The 18,706-nt window shown below is 56.5% G+C and overlaps 1 protein-coding gene across 1 annotated transcript; it reads right to left on the bottom strand.

The window, feature by feature from the left end:
- Positions 1–16,287: 16,287 nt before the first annotated feature.
- POU3F1 (POU class 3 homeobox 1) lies at positions 16,288–18,411 on the bottom strand. The gene has a single exon (XM_032649349.1). The coding sequence runs from the start codon at positions 18,360–18,362 to the stop codon at positions 17,019–17,021; it is 1,344 nt and encodes a 447-aa protein (XP_032505240.1). The 5' UTR covers positions 18,363–18,411; the 3' UTR covers positions 16,288–17,018.
- Positions 18,412–18,706: the final 295 nt, after the last annotated feature.

The following is an 18,706-nucleotide window of genomic DNA, read 5'->3' on the forward strand; positions in this document are numbered from 1 at the left end:
AGGCTCAGTAGTTGGCGGCGCGTGGGCTTAGCTGCTCCGCGGCATGTGGGATCTTCCCGGACCAGGGCTTGAACCTGTGTCCCCTGCATTGGCGGGCAGATTCTTAGCCACTGTGCCACCAGGGAAGCCCTTATTTTTGAATAAACTTTTACTGAACTGATTCCTGGCGGCAGGGTGGGAAAGGGCCCAGTAGGTGGCGCTGCTGCCCCTTCGCTGGGGTTAGCTCTCGGGGTGCTGCTGTTTGACGTGGCCAGTACTCCACAGGTGCTTAGTATGCATTTGTTCATTGCATTTAATGCCACATGGTAGAACTCTTGTGAAAAAAGATTTTCTCCATCGCTGCTCCCCTAGCATGAGATAAGTGTGGCCCCCAAAGGACTGGGCAGGAAAGGGCTTTCTCTTCACGTTTCTAGTGAGGACCATGGAGGAAGCCTGTGTTGGAGTCCCAAGTCGTCCAGAGGGTGGTTCCACTGAGACATGGTGGGGTCTCCCCACGTGCAGTTCTGAGTGTCTGTTTACGGCTTGCTGTCTCCCCATGCTGCTGTCTCTGGGGCAGCGAACAATTAAGAGCTGCACGGCCTCCAGCAGGGGAGGCAGCCAGCAGATGCAGACTCGCCCTGCCTACCTGTGGAGGCCGGTGAGGCTGGGGCCTGTTGGGACTTGAGACAGGCGAGTGGGTGAATGGTGCCGGCCTCCCTTCCTCCTCAAGTTCTCCCAGCGTCGGTTCACAGAGCCGCCTCGTGCACAGCGTGTTGGGGAAGGGTGGGCCGAAGCCCCAGGTGAGCAGAGGAGATGGGGGACCTGAGATACCATCCTGGGGCTGTGTCAGCAGGTTTCTTGTGCAGCTACTTCCTGGGGTCGGAGGGTGTGCTCTCTTTTGCCAGCCAGGTCATGGGGCCTCCCTGCTGGCAGGGCTCCCGCCCAGCTCCCTTGGGTCTGTCTCAGCGGAAAGTGTAGGGAAGGAGCCCAGAGCAGCTACGCAACGCCGAGAGGCAGAGCCTCCTTTCCCAAGTCCAGCGAGTAGAGTTAGGAGGTTCAGGAGGCTGCCCAGTTCATGCTTCTGCTTGCCCTCCTTTCCTAACTTCTCCAGTCAAGGGGAAAAAATCTCTCCTGCTTCTTCAGACTCCCTGTAAGGAATCTCCCTGTTCCTTATTCCTGAATCCATCATTACTTTGGGGAAGTGCTGTCTAATCTGTATCTCTCCTAACTGGAGTTGGTTTCTAGTTCTCCCTACCCAGTCTTGGCTGCATCCCTCGATGGCCCTGGTAATGGCCACGGCCGTTTCCTTTCTTGTGCGAGGGGAGCAGACTGGCTGGTGTCGGGGCAGTGGTGCTGCGAGGGTGGTAGTAGAGGCTGGTGCAAGTCAGAGCCAAGGACCTAGCTGTTTCTCAGCAAGAGGAGTTTATCTGGGGACTGCTGTGTTTGGGGTTGAGGGTGGGAAGGAAGTCCTTTTCTCTCCTCCTGTCGTGTGTCACCTGACGGTCAAGCCCAGACCATAAGTGTTAATGAAACTCTGGTGCCCCGGAGGCAGCTGGGCAGCCCCCCCTGCCCTGAATCAGCCTGACTCATTTACAGCTCTCTCCTAGTTCCCCCAAAGTCTTCTCTCTGCGGTGGCAAATGTCGGGGGGTTGGTTTCAGGTTTCATGTTTTCACATTACTGGGTGGAAAAAAAAAACCTTTCCAAGCCAAAAAACCAGCTTCTGCAGCAGAAACAGCATGTCCCGAGAGCACTGAAAATTTCCCCATCTTCTCTCCTCAGCTGCTCAGCGACACTGAGGCCAGTGACAGAGGGGTTGAGAGGAGGGGGTTGGAGCCTGGCTGAGCAGAGCGTTGGGGACAGTCCCTTTGGAGGTGGCAGCACTTCCCTTCCTGCGTAAAGACGGGAGGAGCTTTGCAGGGCCCTCTCTAGCTCTGGAGCCTGTGGCCCCCTGTGGCCAGCTGTGGATTGCCAGGGGACTGGGACAGCCGTCTCAGGACAGGCAGGGGCTAGGGAATGAGGGACCGTCTTGCATCTCTAGCTAATTTGATCCCAGGGGGTTAGAGGGCAAGTGTCCCTCCCTCAGAGAGGGCTCTTGAGGTGGAGTGGTAGGTGGGGAGATGCAGGGTCCATCTGGCACGTGGAGACTGAGGGGTGCCACCACCTCCTGCTACTGCCTGGTAGCATTATAGACCACGCCCACCCCGACAGGGGCAGATGGCCTCTAAGGCAGATGGAGACTAGACCAGCAGTGGCTGGATGAGCCTTGTAGTCTCAGTCTGGCTGTGTGTGTGTGTGTGTGTGTGTGTGTGTGTGTGTGTGTGTGTAGGGGATGGGGTCCTGGCCTGGTCGGGCCATGCTGCGGGAGAGGGAAAGTGGAAACCCCAGATGGAGCCAGTGAACCTTGGGGGCACACCTAAGTTTGCCGTGTAAGGGTGGCAGGTGCTCAGAGCCCCGACCCTGCCCACCTGTCTGGGCTCCAGAAGCTGCCCTGGTTAGTTCTATAGTGAAGGCGAAGGTCACCCGGGGCGGGAGTCTGCTGCAGCTGGAGCCTGGTGGGCTGGAGGCAGACCCCGCTCCCTGCCAGGTCCCCAGAGCTCAGGGCCTGGGCAGCAGCTCCTCCCACAGGGTGCGCCTGTTTAGTATGCGCTTGGGCTCCCTCACCGCGCAGGCAGGCAGCGGCCTTCATTAGCAGAGGAGCTGGGGTCTGTTTTGGCTGCCTCGTCAGCATCAGTGAACTGCGTCCCTGCGAGATTTGATACAATTTAATTAACCTAATTAAAAGCTCTGATTGCAGAGATGATTGGGGTAGCGCCAGCAGCGACTGCATATTTATAATGAGCTGCAAGGTGTGGGACCGCAGCCAAACGCCACGCATCCTAATGAGTGGGAGCCGGGAGCCAGGGAGCGGGAGAGCGAACGTTTATTTTTGGCAACAATGCCCAGTTCCTCCCTGCCAGGGAGTCAGAGACCTAGGGAGCAGAGACGGACCTGCCCGCCAGAGCTCTTCAGCACAAGGTGGGAGTGGGAACTGTGCCCCACGTGTCCTGGTGCCTTCGGACGCCCACACGAGCGCACAGTGACTGTGTTTTCTGCTGCAGAGTGGGGGGATGGGACCCCAGCAATGCACTTTTCCTGCCTCTCTCCATCTTTGGACCGCGAGCCCTGGTATGAGGAAACGGCCCAGCAGAACCACCTTGATGTCAAGACTTCTGAATCCCTGGGTTATTCTCTTCCAACTTGTTGAGGAAGATCAGAGGCTGAAAACCTGGGTGGGGGATCCGAAAAGGGGTCTGAATGTCCAAGAGACCCAGGTGAGGATCCGGGGCCTGGAACAAGCAGGAGAAACAGGAGAGATGACCCTCCAGCTCATCCCGGACCCCCATCTCCTCATGTTCTTCCGAGAACGCTGCCTCAAGAGGGCCACCTCCGCTGGACTCTCCTCTCCCACTGCCTCTGCCTGGGGAGTCTTGGTTTGTCTGACTCAGCGTTTCCGCTGTAAATCACGTCTAATAATAACGAGAGTGAGAGCTGTGGCAGAGACGCCGTGGGTGAAGGGGGCACCTATGAGAAGGGTTGCGCTGCCTAAGTACAGGGCGGGTGTGGCTTGGGGGCTGAGCTCCGGGCCGGCAGGAGTGAGGGCTGGGCTCTGGAAGTCACCATCAGAGGCCTGGGGGTGGGGGAAGAAGGTGGGAGCAGCCCCCCCCCCCGCCCCAACCTCTGCTGGGTGAGCATGTGTAGGTCACGAGCTCAGCCAGGCTGGCCCAGCCCCCCTAGAGTGCCGCCAGGACAAGATGAGATTTGTCCCCAGCCCACCTTGCAGAGCTGCAGCTGTTTAGCTCTCTTATCAATCTTCTCTGTGGGTTTAATCATCTCTCTGTCATCCTGCTGGGGCAGCCCTCCCCTTACAGGAGCCCAGCTTTCCTCTGATCCCCCTCCTGCAGACACAACCATCCTTCTCCACCTGACTTCCCTTATAGGAGACAGAGGGTGGGCCAGGGTGGATTTGCCCTAGGTTTAGTCTCAGTGTTGGGGCAGAGGTCCCTGTTTTTGCAAGGAGTCAGCAGGGATTAGGGGTGGGTAGAGATCTTTGACTCCACTCCGGACTGGGTAGGGCAGGGCCTAGGGGTTGGCCATGAGGGCCAATAGCCTGGATCGAGGAGATTCTGGGTAGGTGCAGTGTCCATCCCTGCCATCTCCCTCTCTCCTGCCAGCCCCTTGGCAGCTGCCTCCACCCACACCGTCCAGCCAGCCAGCTCTGGCCTCTTTTCCTGGATGAGTCCTGTGGGGCTAGGCCCCATTGAGCCCTGTGGGACTCAGGGGCCCGTGGGCCGGAACCACGAGCCCACAGCTTTGCGTGCATCTTGGGAAAGAGGGTGCCCAGGAGTCAATGGAGCCTGTGTTGTGGTCCAGGCTAGGAGCCAGGGCGCAAGGGGCTCTGGGGCCCATCCCTGTGCTGACGTGCAAGATGACCTTCAGGGCAACTCTTGGGCCCTCTCTGCTTTACTCTCTCTCCCCTCCACAGTATGTGGGGAATGGGCGGGGAGGGGGGTGGCATGGGGTGGTATATGCACCCCTCGGAGGGCATATGAGAAAGAGGGCCTTTCCTCCCCCTGCTCACTCACTACTCCCACCCCAGGCACTCTCAGTGCAAGTGGAAAGCTGATTCCTTCCCATTTCTCAGAAGGGGACGGAAGGCCCCAAAGAGGATAGCATTAGCCTGAGCGTCAGGCAGCTGTCCTTAAGGCGGGGGCTGAGAGGGTCCCCTCAGGAGGGATCCACAGGTTCTGGAGGGGCACTGACTGCTCTTGGGCTGGAGGGGGCTTGCTCCCTCCAGCACAAGGCTGGGCTCTGGAGGACAATGGCGTGTTGATGAGGCTTTGGTCCTGGTCTCACATGACCCGACGTGGGTGGGTGGACCGCACGTGGCTGAGCCGCCTGGGCTGACCTTTGGTCGCTGGCTGGGGAAGAGAGGAAGCCACGAAGCTTCCCTCCCACTCAGTGCACCCCAGGCACCCTGCCGCCCCCATCCCAGGAGCTGCCCTCTGGGCACATGCAGTGTCTTCACCTACCTTCTTCTTTTGGCCTTTCTCTTCCCTTCCTCTTCGCACTGCTCTGTGTGTGCGTATGTGGCGTGTGAGCATGTATGTCTACGTGAGTGTGAGCGAGGAGGCTCCCAGAGGACGAAGGACAGTGACCCCCTTCATGGGTTCTTTCTAATAATGGATGAAGTTCCTTCCATTGCAGGGATAACACCAGGGTAGGGCCAAAGTGTATGCGTGTGTGTGTGTGTGTGTGTGTGTGTGTGTGTATTTACCCACATGTGTTCATGGGCACAGGTGGTGCATGAGTGTGCACACAGAAGGCAACGCCTCCTACCCTGCCTCGTCTTATGACATATGCCCTCCTCTGGTGGGAGCTGGGGATGTCGAGGTCAGCACCTTCCAGTTGGGGCTGGAGACACCCGCGCCCCCCCTCCCCCCCGCCCCCGCTCCCCGGCACAGGGCCAGAGCGTTACTTTCCAAAGGAAAAAGGAAGAATTTGGGGGCCGTTGTGTAATTATTGTAATCGATTGAATTAACTAAAAAATACCGTTCAGTGAGGAGGCACACACAAAATGAGAGTAATACGCAGTCATGTGAACACAGATGGAAAGTCAAGATACAGAGAGATGGGGGATAGGGTTATACTCGCACTTATGACTGTTTTTTTTTGTTTTTGTTTTTGTTTTTTTTTGAGAAGCTAGGAAAGGTCCTAAAGCATTTTCTTTTCTAAAAACATTTCAAATTTTATTTTGGAGTATAGTTGATTTACAATGTTGTGTTAGTTTCAGGTGTGCGACAAAGTGATTTAGTTATATTCATGTATCTATTCTTTTTCAGATTCTTTTCCCATATAGGTTATTACAGATTATTGAGTAGAGTTCCCTGTGCTACACAGTAGGTCCTTGTTGATTATCTATTTTATGTACAGTAGTGTGTATATGTTAATCCCAACCTCCTAATTTATCCCTCCCTCGCTCCTGTGATTCTTGGAGGCGGTTATCTGTCCTGCCTCTTCTCATCAAGGTGGATATAGCCAAGCAGGTTATTTCAAGAGAATCTTTTCCCGAAGTCCCCAGAGGGTTGAGCATGGGGTGGGGGGGTGCTCTGAGATGGGGCAAGCAGTACAAATAACTTGATATAACACTTTGAAAGGGATCTCATGGTCTGACTTTGTCACACAATATTACAAATATCACATGAAAATATTTTAGCATGGTCTCCTTTGTTGGGAGCCTCATCCAAGTTTCACTCTAGGGCTAGTCCACCCTAATACCCCAGCGGTGGCCCTGGGCGTATATATAGAAGGAAGTTAAATTCCCAGATCTGGGATAAGGTGGGGGTGGGGTGCCCCAATGCTGCCTTGGGGAGGCCTGTGGGTGAGAAGGGGACAGCATGGGTGCCCTCAGCCTTTTTCTCCAGGCTCCTCTCAAATTAACACTTTTGATGGTTTGGTTGATGGGTATTTCTGGGCGCTCCTCCCTCCCTCCCTCCTTCTTTGCCCCTCCCCCACCCTCATATAGTCCTACTGACCCCACTGGGTGCTGGGGAGCTAGTATGGGAATGGTCCTTAGCACTGAAGCAGAAAGGAGAGAGCCTGGAGGGCCTGGGATGGAGGCTGGGGCTGAGGTTGGCGTGGGGCACAGAGGCTGAGACAGAGGCTGAGGCAGAGGCTGGAGTTGGGATGGGTTGAAGCTGAGCTGAGCCTGGACCCCAGTGGGGTTGTTGGAGATTGGATTGGCAGGGCATCTCTCTCAGTCTTGACAGGATTCTGAGAAACCTATTTTTGGAGTCCAAGGCAGATGTTCTCCCCCAATGAAGAGCATGTTCGGTGTCTGCTTTCCCCTAGGAGGGGCGGGAATGTCCCCTCCCCCTGCTCCCCTCAGCTGAGCAGAGTCATACATCACCAAGGGGCCGGGCTCCCTAGATGTATTGCCCTAATACGTCGCTATAGCAACCCCACTCTAATCCTGCATTATTCTAATGTGGTCCCCCTCCCCACTGTGATGTATAGCTTGGGTCTTGGAGCTGCGAGGCCCCTTCTCTGAGTCTGCTCCAAGTACCCTAGGGATGGGTGGGTCCGAGGACGGCTTGGCTTCCTTGGGTCCTGTCTCGCTTCTCCTCACCCTGTGCATGGGATCCTTTGTGAGCTGGGGTGTGGAGGTGGGCTCTGGCCCGGCGGCCCACCCGCTCGCCTGCCCAAAGAGGGGAAGCAGCACACGAGTGCCTGATGCACCGACCCACGCCAGCCTGCCCGGCCTGGGGACCTGAGGCCTTGGGGTTGGGGGCCAGGGCAGGACAATGGCTGCATTCCGGCTGCCGGCCACAGGCCTCCATTGTTCCTGTGGACACTGCCTGCTTGAGGGCCGCAATTCTGGCCCTCACCCCGCATGGGGCGTAGGATGCTCCCTGGACCACTCCCCCGGGGACCATAGAGGGGTGATTCATGGGGTGACCAGGGCATAGCAAGCCCCAGCTATGCCCAGATTCTGGGGGGTGGGAGGGGGAGGTGACTGAGGGTTGTTTGTGTCAGGAGAGGGCGGGGTTGAACAGCCAGAGGACTCAGGGCTGTGGACACCAGCCACGTCATCTTGTACTCCTCCTCATGTGTGGGCTGGTCAGAGAGGCCCCATTGTCAGAGGGGCAGGCCCACCCAGGCTGGAAGGGAAGTGAGGATGGAGAGGGACCACCTCAGAGCTGGGAGGACCCCGTAGACCACCCCCCATACTGCACTGGTCAGGAAATTGGGGTCCAGAGAATAGCAGGGACTTACCCAAGGTCACACAGCTAGGTGGGGACAGGCCTGGGTCCAGAACATTTCCCCATATCTCTCTGGTGCTGAGATACTGCTGCCATTTCTGGTAGAAAAACTGAGCTCCAGTGGTGATCTTCAGCCTTGGCAGAAGTTATATCCACAAGCGCCTTTCTCTCCATCACTTGCTTTGAAATTTCTCTAGTTTAGGTCAATACCTGGCATCCCTGGAATGAGAATTTAGAGCTAAGGGGAGTCCTTGGGCCATGCAGAGGCTATACTGGCTACATCTTCTGTAGGGCCCTGAAGAAAGGAGTGGGGCATGGAGATTCCCAGTGCTCTGACACAAAAGATTCATAGATGTAACAGTGGATTTCATTGTTTCCTCCCAAACAATGATCTCCCTTGGGCTCTCACATGCCTACTCTACATGACTGAGAGGTAGGAAAGGGAAGAGGCTAACCCAGGAGCGTTTTAAAGACAGGGGGACTGGTCTGTTCCTGCTTCTCAACATAGGGCCTGTTGAATTGTATGATTGGATGAGTGGATGGATTGTGAGTGGTTGGGTAATTGCATGGGTGGGTGGTTGAAGAGGTACATGGATGAATGGATGAGAGGATGGGTGGGTAGACGGGTGAATGGATGGTTGCATGGGTGCATGGGTGGTTGGTGAATGGACGAATGGATGGATGTAGGATGGATGTAGGTAAACGAGGGAATGCCCATTTCATATATTGAGGTCCAGAGATGGCAAATGACCCAACTTGGGTCATACTAAAGATAAACAGTAGAGTGAGGCCTGGAGCCAGGTACCTGGCCCCTGCCTTTTAGGCTGGGATGCCCTGTGGCATGGTTTGGTGGTCAGCCTCTGGGCAGGGTTGCAGTATAAGCAGGAGTTGGAATGTGAAGGAATCTATAGTTAGATTAGTGTCATGGTGGGTGGCTTCGCGGGGTCTAGGGGCCTTGACCCTGAGTTGAATCTTCTGTGTTGGGATCAAAAGAGGTGTGTGGAAGTGTCCTGAGCAGGGCAGGAAGAGGCATGAAGCCTCAGGAAGGGGGAGCTAGTGGGGTCTGAGGGCATTGGGGCTGAGTGGTTTTATCTCCCTGGGATCAGGCCCTGAGCTAGGAGGCCCAGAGGCAAGCCCTCACGCATTCTTCATGACCTAGCTTAACGGTACCATTGTCTGTGGGGCCTTCCCTGACCCTCTGGGTGCTGTCTGCCCAGAACCCAGCACAGAGCCTTAGTACTTAGAAGAGGCTCAGAGCACATTACTGGGGGCATGGGGTTGCCACAAAGAGTCAGATGTGGGGAACAGGCTAGGAGATTGCACCTGCCTAATTTTCTGTGTCATTTTGGGCAAGTCCCTCAAAATCCTTGGGCCTCCGTTTCCTCATCTGTGGACTGGGAATGGAGAGCTTGAACTTTTCTTCCCAGAATGGTTTTGAGAATGAAGAAAAATAATTCTGGGGGTAGAAAAAGCACTAGGCATTATTTTTCTGCACTGCTTCAGCCCCAGCAATTAAACAATAATATATATTGTACATATAAAGTTGATTTTATAGCTAATGCACACTTACAGTATGCCAGGCTCTCTTCTAAGTGTTTATGTATATCATCTCCCATCTAATCCTCACAGCAATCCTACCGGGCAGGTACTGTCATTGTCTTCTTTTGACAGATGAGGAAACTGAGGTATGGAAAGCATAAGTAGCTTGCCCAAGGTCCCATGGGTAGGAGGTGGTGAGGCCAGGACGGAAGCCTGGGCAGATGCCGGGGTCCGCATTCTTAGCCACTATATGTAGCTTCTCAGTGCACAGTGCTCTGAATCGACACATCAGGAAGGCTTCCTGACCTTGGTGATTCATCCAACTTCCCTGAGCCTCATGGGATTTACCTGATTTCACGGTGGTGGAGAAGGGAGCAGATCTAATTAGCTCTAATACCCTTGGTCCCTACTTCTCTCCCTGGCCCGGTCTTGAGTTCTAGAACCCCCTCCGCTTTGGGCACATGCCCCAAGCACTGGACACTGCTGTTCGCCCCAGCAGGGAGTATAAAAATAACATGGACCTGTGTGTCAGATAAAATGGGTTTTATTCCAGGCTTTACAATTAACTAGTCTTGCTGCCTTAGTTAGGTCATTCAGACTCTCTGGGCAGCAGCTTCCTCGTCTGCAAAATAGGAATAGTTAATGTGAGATAAAGAAAATACAAAGTCAGTGCACAGATAAGTATTATGTCAGAGTGCCCCGGGCGAAGTGGGATCCGTGTAAAAGTTCATTACATTTTGGTTTTCTTCCCTGTTCCCTTGCTTTTGTACAATGCCCTACCCAGGCCCCACAGTAAAACAGCTTTCATTCATCCATCACCTACTTATGCTGAGCACTCTGTGTACCTCATGTCCCTTAATCCTCAAAATAGCTCTATGATGTAGGGACTGCCATTGTCACCGTATCAGAAAACTGAGGCACAGAAAGGGTAAGGAGCTGGCCTAAAGTCACACAGCTGATAAGAGGTGGAGCCAGGATTTGTACCCAGATCTATCTGGTCCCACAGCCCCTCTGCTTCACTATTCTGCTCTCTGCCTCTCCTGAGACATGGAGAGCATCCCCAGGGATTTTGATGACAATGGGAAAAGGCAGGTAACCCACAGTGGCAGGAAGGGGCTTTGGCAGAGGGCCAGGTCTGTCCATGAGCTGCTGAGGTCAACTCTAGCAGCTTCTGCATGGAGGGAGCACTTCCTCCTCTCCAGGCTGGCCAGCCCTGGGGAAAGGCGAGGATGGTGACAATTTCCAACCGTAAGCAGGGAGGGCCATAGCAGTGCAGGGTCACAGTCTGCTCCTGCTAAGAGCTGAATAATCTGGAGCCTTTGAAGAAGGATTTCTGAAAAGCCATCAGGAGTGAATCATTGACTTAGGGAGGCAATGAATCAAAGGGGAGTTCATAAAACGGCAAATGAATCGGGTGTGCGGACGACAAGCCACTGCTATTCCCCGGAACCCTCCGGGGACAAGAGAGCTGAGAGAAAAGAAATAAAAATAACATGGGGCCTCACGCCTGCTCCAAACCCAAGTCAGCCCCTCCTTCCATGTGGAAAGACAGAGGGGACAGAGGGATGAGACCCACTTGTGGGGCCAGAGGGAGGCTCCCAGGGCACATTTGGCTCCCTGGTCCAGGCTGCGGGTGCAATTAGCAAACGCCCTTTCCCCTTCCTTTCAGGAGCCCTCACAAGAAAGAACACTGATTTTGACGAACACCCAAAATAATGTGAGATGAGGCACCATGCATTATGCATGAGGTCTGATTTAACATGAACATTATTTCTTGTGTACGAGACCATATGCCTCCGCGCTGTCTCTGCAGCCTAATAATACCCGGACCCACCCTGGTCAGGCTCAGCCAGAGACATGTCCACTGCGGGTGTGCGCGTGGGGGGCCGTTGAGGCAGAATCCTCCTGGTTCTTGGTGCTGAGGGGAGCCCATTCAGGTGCCCTGGAGGTGGGTGGGAGGTAGGTCATGCCCCTGGAGAAACACCAGGGAGGGAGCTGGGGGTGGGTGTGTGAAAGTGTGTGCCTGTGTGCGTGTATGTGTGCATGTATGTGTGTGTGTGTGTGTGTGAGAGAGAGAGAGAGAGAGAGAGAGAGGGAGAGGGAGAGATCAGGAGCCCGTGACTACCTGATGCTGGGTTCATGGTGTGGTGATGTGGGGACATGTTTTTAGCACAGGAGGGACGATGGCAGGAATGGATAGTTCTAATTGCTGTGTGTGTTTGTATATATACACGCATATGTATGTGTGGGGGTGTGTGTTTAAAAAATAAGATCACACATACATACAAACACACAGCCTAACTTTAATTATCTGAAGGGAGCAGGCGAGATCTGGGAGGAGCTGGGAACAATGATGGGCAGGGATGTGTTTGGAAAGTGGGGTGAGTGCTTGAAAATCCTGAGAGGAGGGGACCCCGCCAAGGGATGGAAAGGATGCTGCGTGTGGCAAATAAAATAGCACAGGTGCAGGTACCCAGAGACTCTGGAGAGCTCGGTGTCAGAGGCCGCGAAGCTGGCCAGACGGTGGCACGGGTGTGCCCGAGAGTGTCAGCACACGTGAGTCAGCAAGCTGGCAGAGTGTGCATCAGGGTTTTAGCCGGTTGAGAGGAGGAGTGGTAGCAATAGGTGTGAGTGGGGCAGAGACAGAGGAGGTAGCTGTGATGGAGAATTTCCGAGAATGGCTGTGGAAGCAGGCGAGGTAGTAGATGGGGAAGGAAGGGTCACGGGCAAGCCTGTGCGTGTGAAACAGGACCGCTTCCATTGGAGGTGAAAGTTGCCTCTGCTCTACCCGGCACCCTCTGTAGAGTAGCCAGCTTGATGCTGATTTGGGGGTATGCTCAGCTGTGAGGTGGCCCTGGTGACTGCCGCCATGTCCCAGCTCAGGGACCAATAGAGGGCAGTCCTCCCACACGGAGGCCTCCCAAGCGGCAAGGGGAGCCCAGAATGGAGGGCCAAACACTAACTCCAAGGCCTTCACATATGCGGAGCAGGGACAGGATTGACGGCTCCTCTGGCTTTGGGTCACTAAGCCAGAGGCTCCAGGTGAATCCCCTTCCCTAAGCTCGGGGGCAGCTGCCAGACCAAGTAACCAGCCTCCTCTTGTTCCTCCCCCTGCTCAGGTGAGTCTCTTTTCAGGAGCTCCAGCTCTGCTGGGGAAAGCCTGGGCCTGGGTGTGTCACTAGAGGCTTGACCTTCCCCTTTGTCGGCCCAGAGCCTCTCCAGAGGAGGCTCAATTCTAAAGAGCCCTAAGTGGGCAGTTGTGGTGGGGGTCAGCTAGTCCTGTGGACACCCAGTTGAGTCTTGGGGTCAAGGGATGATTGCACAGGTCCTAAGCTATGCAACATTGATGCCAGTGCAACTTCCTGGGGCACGTGGTGGTGGGGAATACAGGCGTCCTTGAAGTTCAGGGCCGGGCACCATCCCAGTGCGCCTTGATGATCACAGGCGACCACAGTGGCCACCTTCCTTCTTCCCAGTTTAGCCACCCCCCACCCTGCAAATATTGTCCCAGCTCAAAGCATCGGCAATGTAGCATGGACTTTCTTTCACCCCTCCTATGTCTGGGAGCAGCTATGGATTTGCAGACACAGTGGCACATGCACACGTTTGTACCCCAACACAGAGAGGCTCACGTGGGGAGAGGGATGCTCTCTCTAGCTACCAGAATCTGTGGTTGCGTGATCTTAGAAAATAATTTTGTTCCAGTGAGAAGGGGAGGGAGATGGGATGAGAAAATCCCAAATCTGTTAGGGAAAGCTTGGGCTTCGTGGGAGGTCAATGCTAGGGACAGCTGGCTCTCTTGAACGAAAGGAAGTTTCAAGCTGTCAGGAGTGAGCAGGTAGATCCACACACACATGGGAGGGAAAAAGCCGCGGTCAAGCTCACAGCCGACTGCCTTTCCTAAACTCTTATTTTATCCAGGGAGTAAGACTCCAGGGAAAGGTATTTCTCCATATTTCCTATGGTTTCTTTCTTATACAGTAAGATGTGTTGTGGTTCCTACCATCATCCCAGGCTGGCGACTAGGGGAAGGAGCCCCCAGGGGCCTTCTGTGACCAAGGGTTGGGTTACCGGGTAGCTGTCCCAGGCTGGTGTCTCATTAGGCAAAATACTCGCCAAGTGGAATATTTTCTTCCATCCCCTTTCCCACTTTTTTTTCATCTTTTTGTTCTACTCCTCAGCTGCTGCTAGATCTTGGGGGCCACATTGTTTTGCTGTTTTTGAGTTGACTTGCTTAAATAATAAATCCACCCTCTTAGACGGGGTTAAGCAGACAATTAGGAAATCAATCAATCAATGGGTGTCAGCTGCAGGCAGAGGCCGGGGAAGGGCCCCGTCTTCCTGGCCGCCCTTTCCAACCTCCAATCCTGCTGCAGCTCAGGCGGCAGGGAGCTCTGAGCTACATTCGCTTCCATTTCAGGGCCCCGAGGCTGGGACAAATCCAGGAAGGACGAAACAAGGAGGGAGTGTGGGGAAGTGTGGGACTACTTCGAAGTTCCGTAGTTAGTGGAGCAGGAAATGAGAGGCCTAGGTGGGGTGACCAGCGGCTCCCGTCGGTCGTGGTGTCACCCAACTGGCAGGTAAAGTTTCCAGCCTCCTTTGTAAGAAGCCTGGGGAGGCTCCGTGGCCTGCCGGTTTGGGGAATGGAATGGCTGGGACACGGGTGCCAACGGCAGGGCTAATCACTAATTAGGCTGGACTTAAGGAGGGAGGAAAAAAAAAAAAAAAAAAAAGAGCTGTGAGAGGCTGAGCCTTTGAAAACCATGGTGGCCTCTGGTTGGTGGCCTCTGCAGAGACAACTCTCTCCTGAGATTGAGGGGCAGAGCCCAGGGTGTCACCTGGAACCCTCAGCATCGAACAAGTCATCCTGAGGCCCCAGCCCGCCTGAGACAGCCAACTTGGGGGTCTGGGAGCACCTCTCCGGGCGCCCAAGATATTGTCGGCTGGAGCCAAGGCCTCTCACAGGCCTGGGCTTGGACAACTTCCCTGGTGGGAGGGGGCCACACACATACCCTCACTAGGGACACAACTTTCTCCCCAGCTTGTGCCTTCAAGCTTTGTCTCCACGAAGAGTGACAGAAACCTCATGTGGTTTCTCCTGAGAAGGGAAAAGAACTGCATCTACGGAGGAAACAGGAAGAGCCGTTTGATTAGTATTTTTAAGAGGAGTTGCTCTAAAGGAGAAAGAGCTTGACTGGGACACAGATAGTCTGTGGCTTTGGCCCTGAAACCCGGAGCTGCCTCCCCCATCCTGACTCTGGGGAGGGGGGCAGGCTGTGTTTAAGGCTTGACAGGGGGATGTCTGAGAATGTCTGCTTCCCTCCCCAGGTCATGACTGCACAGCCCGGGAGTCCTCCTATAGGCTGGAGCATCACTCCCTGGGGAGCGGGGGTTCCCTTGGGGACCCATCCCTGGAGAGGCGATGCCAGGGCTTTCTGGTGGCACAGCTCTTCTTGCCCCCACTCCTCCCCAAGAGAAGTTGGGGCAGGTCATTTGTTTGCATAGAAGTAGGACCAGGTTTGCCCACGCAAACTGGCGGGGGTCCCTGCCCAGGCCATTCAATTCCCCCAGGACCCCTGTCTAAGCTGTTAGAACTCCCAGTGGATCCAGGCAGGTTTGGGTACTGTTTGTTTGCAGGTGGAAAGCCAGCTGGGGTGGGCTGGTGGGGCCTGACTCGGCTTCCAACTGCCCCAAGACCCAGAATGATGAAGTTGGCCTGGATCCCACCTGGGGAGTGCAAAGTCAGAGGTGGGGAATACAAAGATGCCCGGCTGGTGGTCCAGGTCGAGAGAGGCAGGCTTCTTCCTTGGCCCAGAAGAGGAGTTGAGTTGTGACTGAGGAATGGCCGATCCAAATTCGGTGTGGTGTCTGCAGTGTCTTAGGCCCTGGTCTGGTCCCAGGATAGTCTGTTTATGGGGTGGGGTGGGGGACATGAGGTAGCTTCATCTTCCCTAACCTCACTCATCTGAGGCAGGGGCTCAACCATTGCCCAAGTAACAAGCAGCACCGATACTGGCCTGGAAGAAGGTCTGTGTGGTCACCTTCCTCCAAGAGAGTGAGGCCAGAACTTTGGGGGAGGTGAGTCGGGGTATCCCATCCCATCACCCACAAACCAACCCAGCCCTAGTAGTAAAGAGGACAGGACACAGCCCTGGGGTACATGTTTATGTGAGTAATAAAATATTTACTATAACATAAATATAAAGGGAACTTCCCAGTCTACATTATTATTATTTTTTTGCAATAAAGATACAAAGAGAATGCACCAAAACATTGTTCCAAAAAATAATAAAGATAAAATAACAAAATTTAAATTCAAACGGTAACAAACAGAACAAGAAATGGAGAAGGGGGAAGCTCCAAACACATCCAGAAAATAAATAGAGATGGATCAGAAATCTGGAAATCATATTAAAATATCTTTTTCGGATTAGTGGGTGTACAAAATCCTTTAGTATGGGGAGGGAGGGCAACCCGGAAAACCAAAAATAAAAACCAAGCACAAAATGTTTCTTTCTCCCCGCCAGTGTGTACATATCTCACATATTTACATGGTTCCCACCTCACCCCAAATTTGGGGAATTTCTCTGCAGGCCTCCTCCAGCATCCCGCATCCCAGGGGGCTGAAAGGGAGCGGACGGAAGCTGCAGGGACTCAGGCAGAAGGTTCTCAGGGAACGGCTTATTTCTACAGCTGGTTAAAAAATATCTCCAACTTTTCCAAGTTTCGTTTGTTTGTGGCCGGGAGGTCAGGGCCCCGCGGGGAGTGGGGGCCCTGCTGTGCGGTGGTCGGTCTACAGCCGGGCAGAAGCCCCTTCCCATCTGCGTGTGCGTGGGAGCGCAGACCCCTCCAGCGTGGCCGGGAACCGAGCCGGAGCTCGGATAAAACGAAACGAAAAATGAACACTCGAATTTTTTTTTGTTGTTAGTTTTTCTTTTTTGTTTGTTTTTTGTTTTATTTTGCTTTTTTGGGGTAGGGTAGGGGAAGGTAAGGGGAAAAAATAAATTAGGCTAGATTAAAGCTTTGGCTATTTCCTGCTTTTATACACAGACGCGGCTCTCGCGGCCTCCCCTCCGGGGCCCCGATAAATACAGTATACAGCGATTTAAATTAAGGGCGCGGGCGGAGTTAGAAGGACCCCAGGAGCCGAGAGGCTCCGTGAATAAATAAAAACTGTAAAAAACCAAGCCCGGAGGAAAGGTAAGGGGGATGGGGCGCATCCTTATGAGAGAGAAGAGGCGTGGAGCGAATAAAGTGACAGTCCCCCACCCTCGACACTCAGGCTCGGGAATCCGCGCCGGGGAGAGGGATGGGGAACTCTCCTCTCCGTCCTCTCTCCCGGGTAATCCCTAACCCCGTACCGCGTTACCTGTCGCTGTGGGGAGGCCGCTGCCGGGATCCGGCCCCGAACAGCCCGGGGGGGCAGGGGCGGGGGTCGTCGAGGGGTTGGGGGCAGGGAGCAGGCGGCGGGCAGGATGCCCGGGGTGAGTTGGCGCGTTCCGGATCTTCGCTCCTCTCTCTCGGGGCTCGGGCGACGCAGCCTATCGGCCGTCTTCGCCGCTCGCAGGAGAGGGTCGTCCGGGTGTTTGGTTTTATTCGAAAGTTTCTGGGCTTTTTGTAAAATCCAAAGCAACCGAACAAAAAGAGTTCAGGCCGCGCGGCGCCTCGCCGCGCACCGGCGGGGGGCCCGGCCCGCGGGGTCACTGCACGGAGCCGGGCAGTGTGTGGTGGTGGTGGTGCAGCGCGGCCGGCGGGGGCGCCGAGGGCGGCGACGCACCGCCCCCGCCCGGCCCCAGCTCGCCGGGCGCGTACACGTCGTCCATGGGCGGGTGGCCGGCGCCGGCCGCCGGGGTCATGCGCTTCTCCTTCTGCCGCCGGTTGCAGAACCAGACGCGCACCACCTCCTTCTCCAGCTGCAGGCTGTCGGCCAAGCCTGTGATCTCATGCGCCGAGGGCTTGGGGCACTTGAGAAAGTGGCTCTCGAGCGCGCCTTTGACCCCCACCTCGATGGACGTGCGCTTCTTGCGCTTGCGGCCCTGCGCCGCGATCTTGTCCATGTTGGTGGGGCTGCCGCTGGACGAGTCGGTCTCCTCCAGCCACTTGTTGAGCAGCGGCTTGAGCTTGCACATGTTCTTGAAGCTCAGCTGCAGGGCCTCGAAGCGGCAGATGGTGGTCTGCGAGAACACGTTACCGTACAGCGTGCCCAGTGCCAGCCCCACGTCGGCCTGCGTGAAGCCCAGCTTGATGCGCCGCTGCTTGAACTGCTTGGCGAACTGCTCCAGGTCGTCCGAGCTGGGCGCGTCCTCGTCCGAGTGCTCGCCCACCGACGAGCCACCGCCGCCCGCGCCCGGGTGCAGGTGCGCCGCTGCCGCGTGCAGGCCGCTGGCGTGTGCATGTCCGTGTGCGTGTCCGTGGGCGCCCAGGTGCGGCGGAGGCGACGGCTCCAGCTGAGCCTCGTGGCCGTCCTCGTGCAGCGCGTGGTGCAGGCCCGGCCCCGCGCCGCCGCCGCCCGCCGCCAGCATTCCGGCCAGGCCGCTGCCGCCGCCCCCCGGGTAGGCCGCCTGTGCGTACAGCCCGAGCGGTTGGGGCTGGTGGCCCCCGCCGGCCCCCGGCGACGGCGACATGGCCGGGCCCAAGTGGTGTGCCGTGCCGCCCTGCGCCCAAGCCGCGCCCGCGTGGGCCGCCCCCTGGTGCACCAGGCGCGCGTGGAAACCGCCGCCGCCGCCACCGTCGTCGGCTCGGCCGGCGCTGCCGCCGCCCGCCTTGCCGTGTTCCAGGTGCGGGCCGCCTGCCCAGTCGCCGCCGCCGCCTCCTCCCGTGGGTAGCCACTGCGGGTGCGCTAGGCCCACGGGGTGGCCCGCGCCCGCGCCCAGCCACTCGTGGTGCATCAGCTTCTGCACTTCGCGGTACGCGGCCCCCGCGTGCAGCCGCTCGGCTGCCGCCGCCGCTGCCGCTGCCGCCGCGGCATCCGGATGCATAAGCGGTCCCGTGCCCCCGGCTCCGCCGCCGGGGCCCCGCGGCAAGTACTGCGCGGTGGTGGCCATGCCGCCCCGCGCCCCGCGCCGCGCCGCGCCGCCGCCGCCGCTCCGCTCCGTCTGCGGGCCCCGCCGCCGCGCTCCGCCGGCTTAAAGCCCGACCAGCTCAGCGCTCCGGAGCTCCACCCACCCTCCGCCCATTGGCTGCCAGCGGAGCCGCCTCCCGCCCCCCGGTCCCGGCCCCCGCCCCCCCTGCCCGCCTGCCTCTCGGCCCGGCCGCCCAGAGCTCGCCATTGGGCCTCACTCCTGGGGTCCCGCGCGCCGACCATGCTGATTGGCCGCTGGGGCTTCATTCACAGCCCCCCTACCTTCCGCGTATACGCTCACGCCCCGGGGGCGCGGCCGCCACGTGG

The sequence above is a fragment of the Phocoena sinus genome, chromosome 1 (assembly GCF_008692025.1).
Source record: "Phocoena sinus isolate mPhoSin1 chromosome 1, mPhoSin1.pri, whole genome shotgun sequence".
Taxonomy (NCBI): domain Eukaryota; kingdom Metazoa; phylum Chordata; class Mammalia; order Artiodactyla; family Phocoenidae; genus Phocoena; species Phocoena sinus.

Bases quoted from the DNA above. Each gene is read 5' to 3' on its own strand.
- POU3F1 (XM_032649349.1), bottom strand. From the start codon at position 18,362: ATGGCCACCACCGCGCAGTACTTGCCGCGGGGCCCCGGCGGCGGAGCC.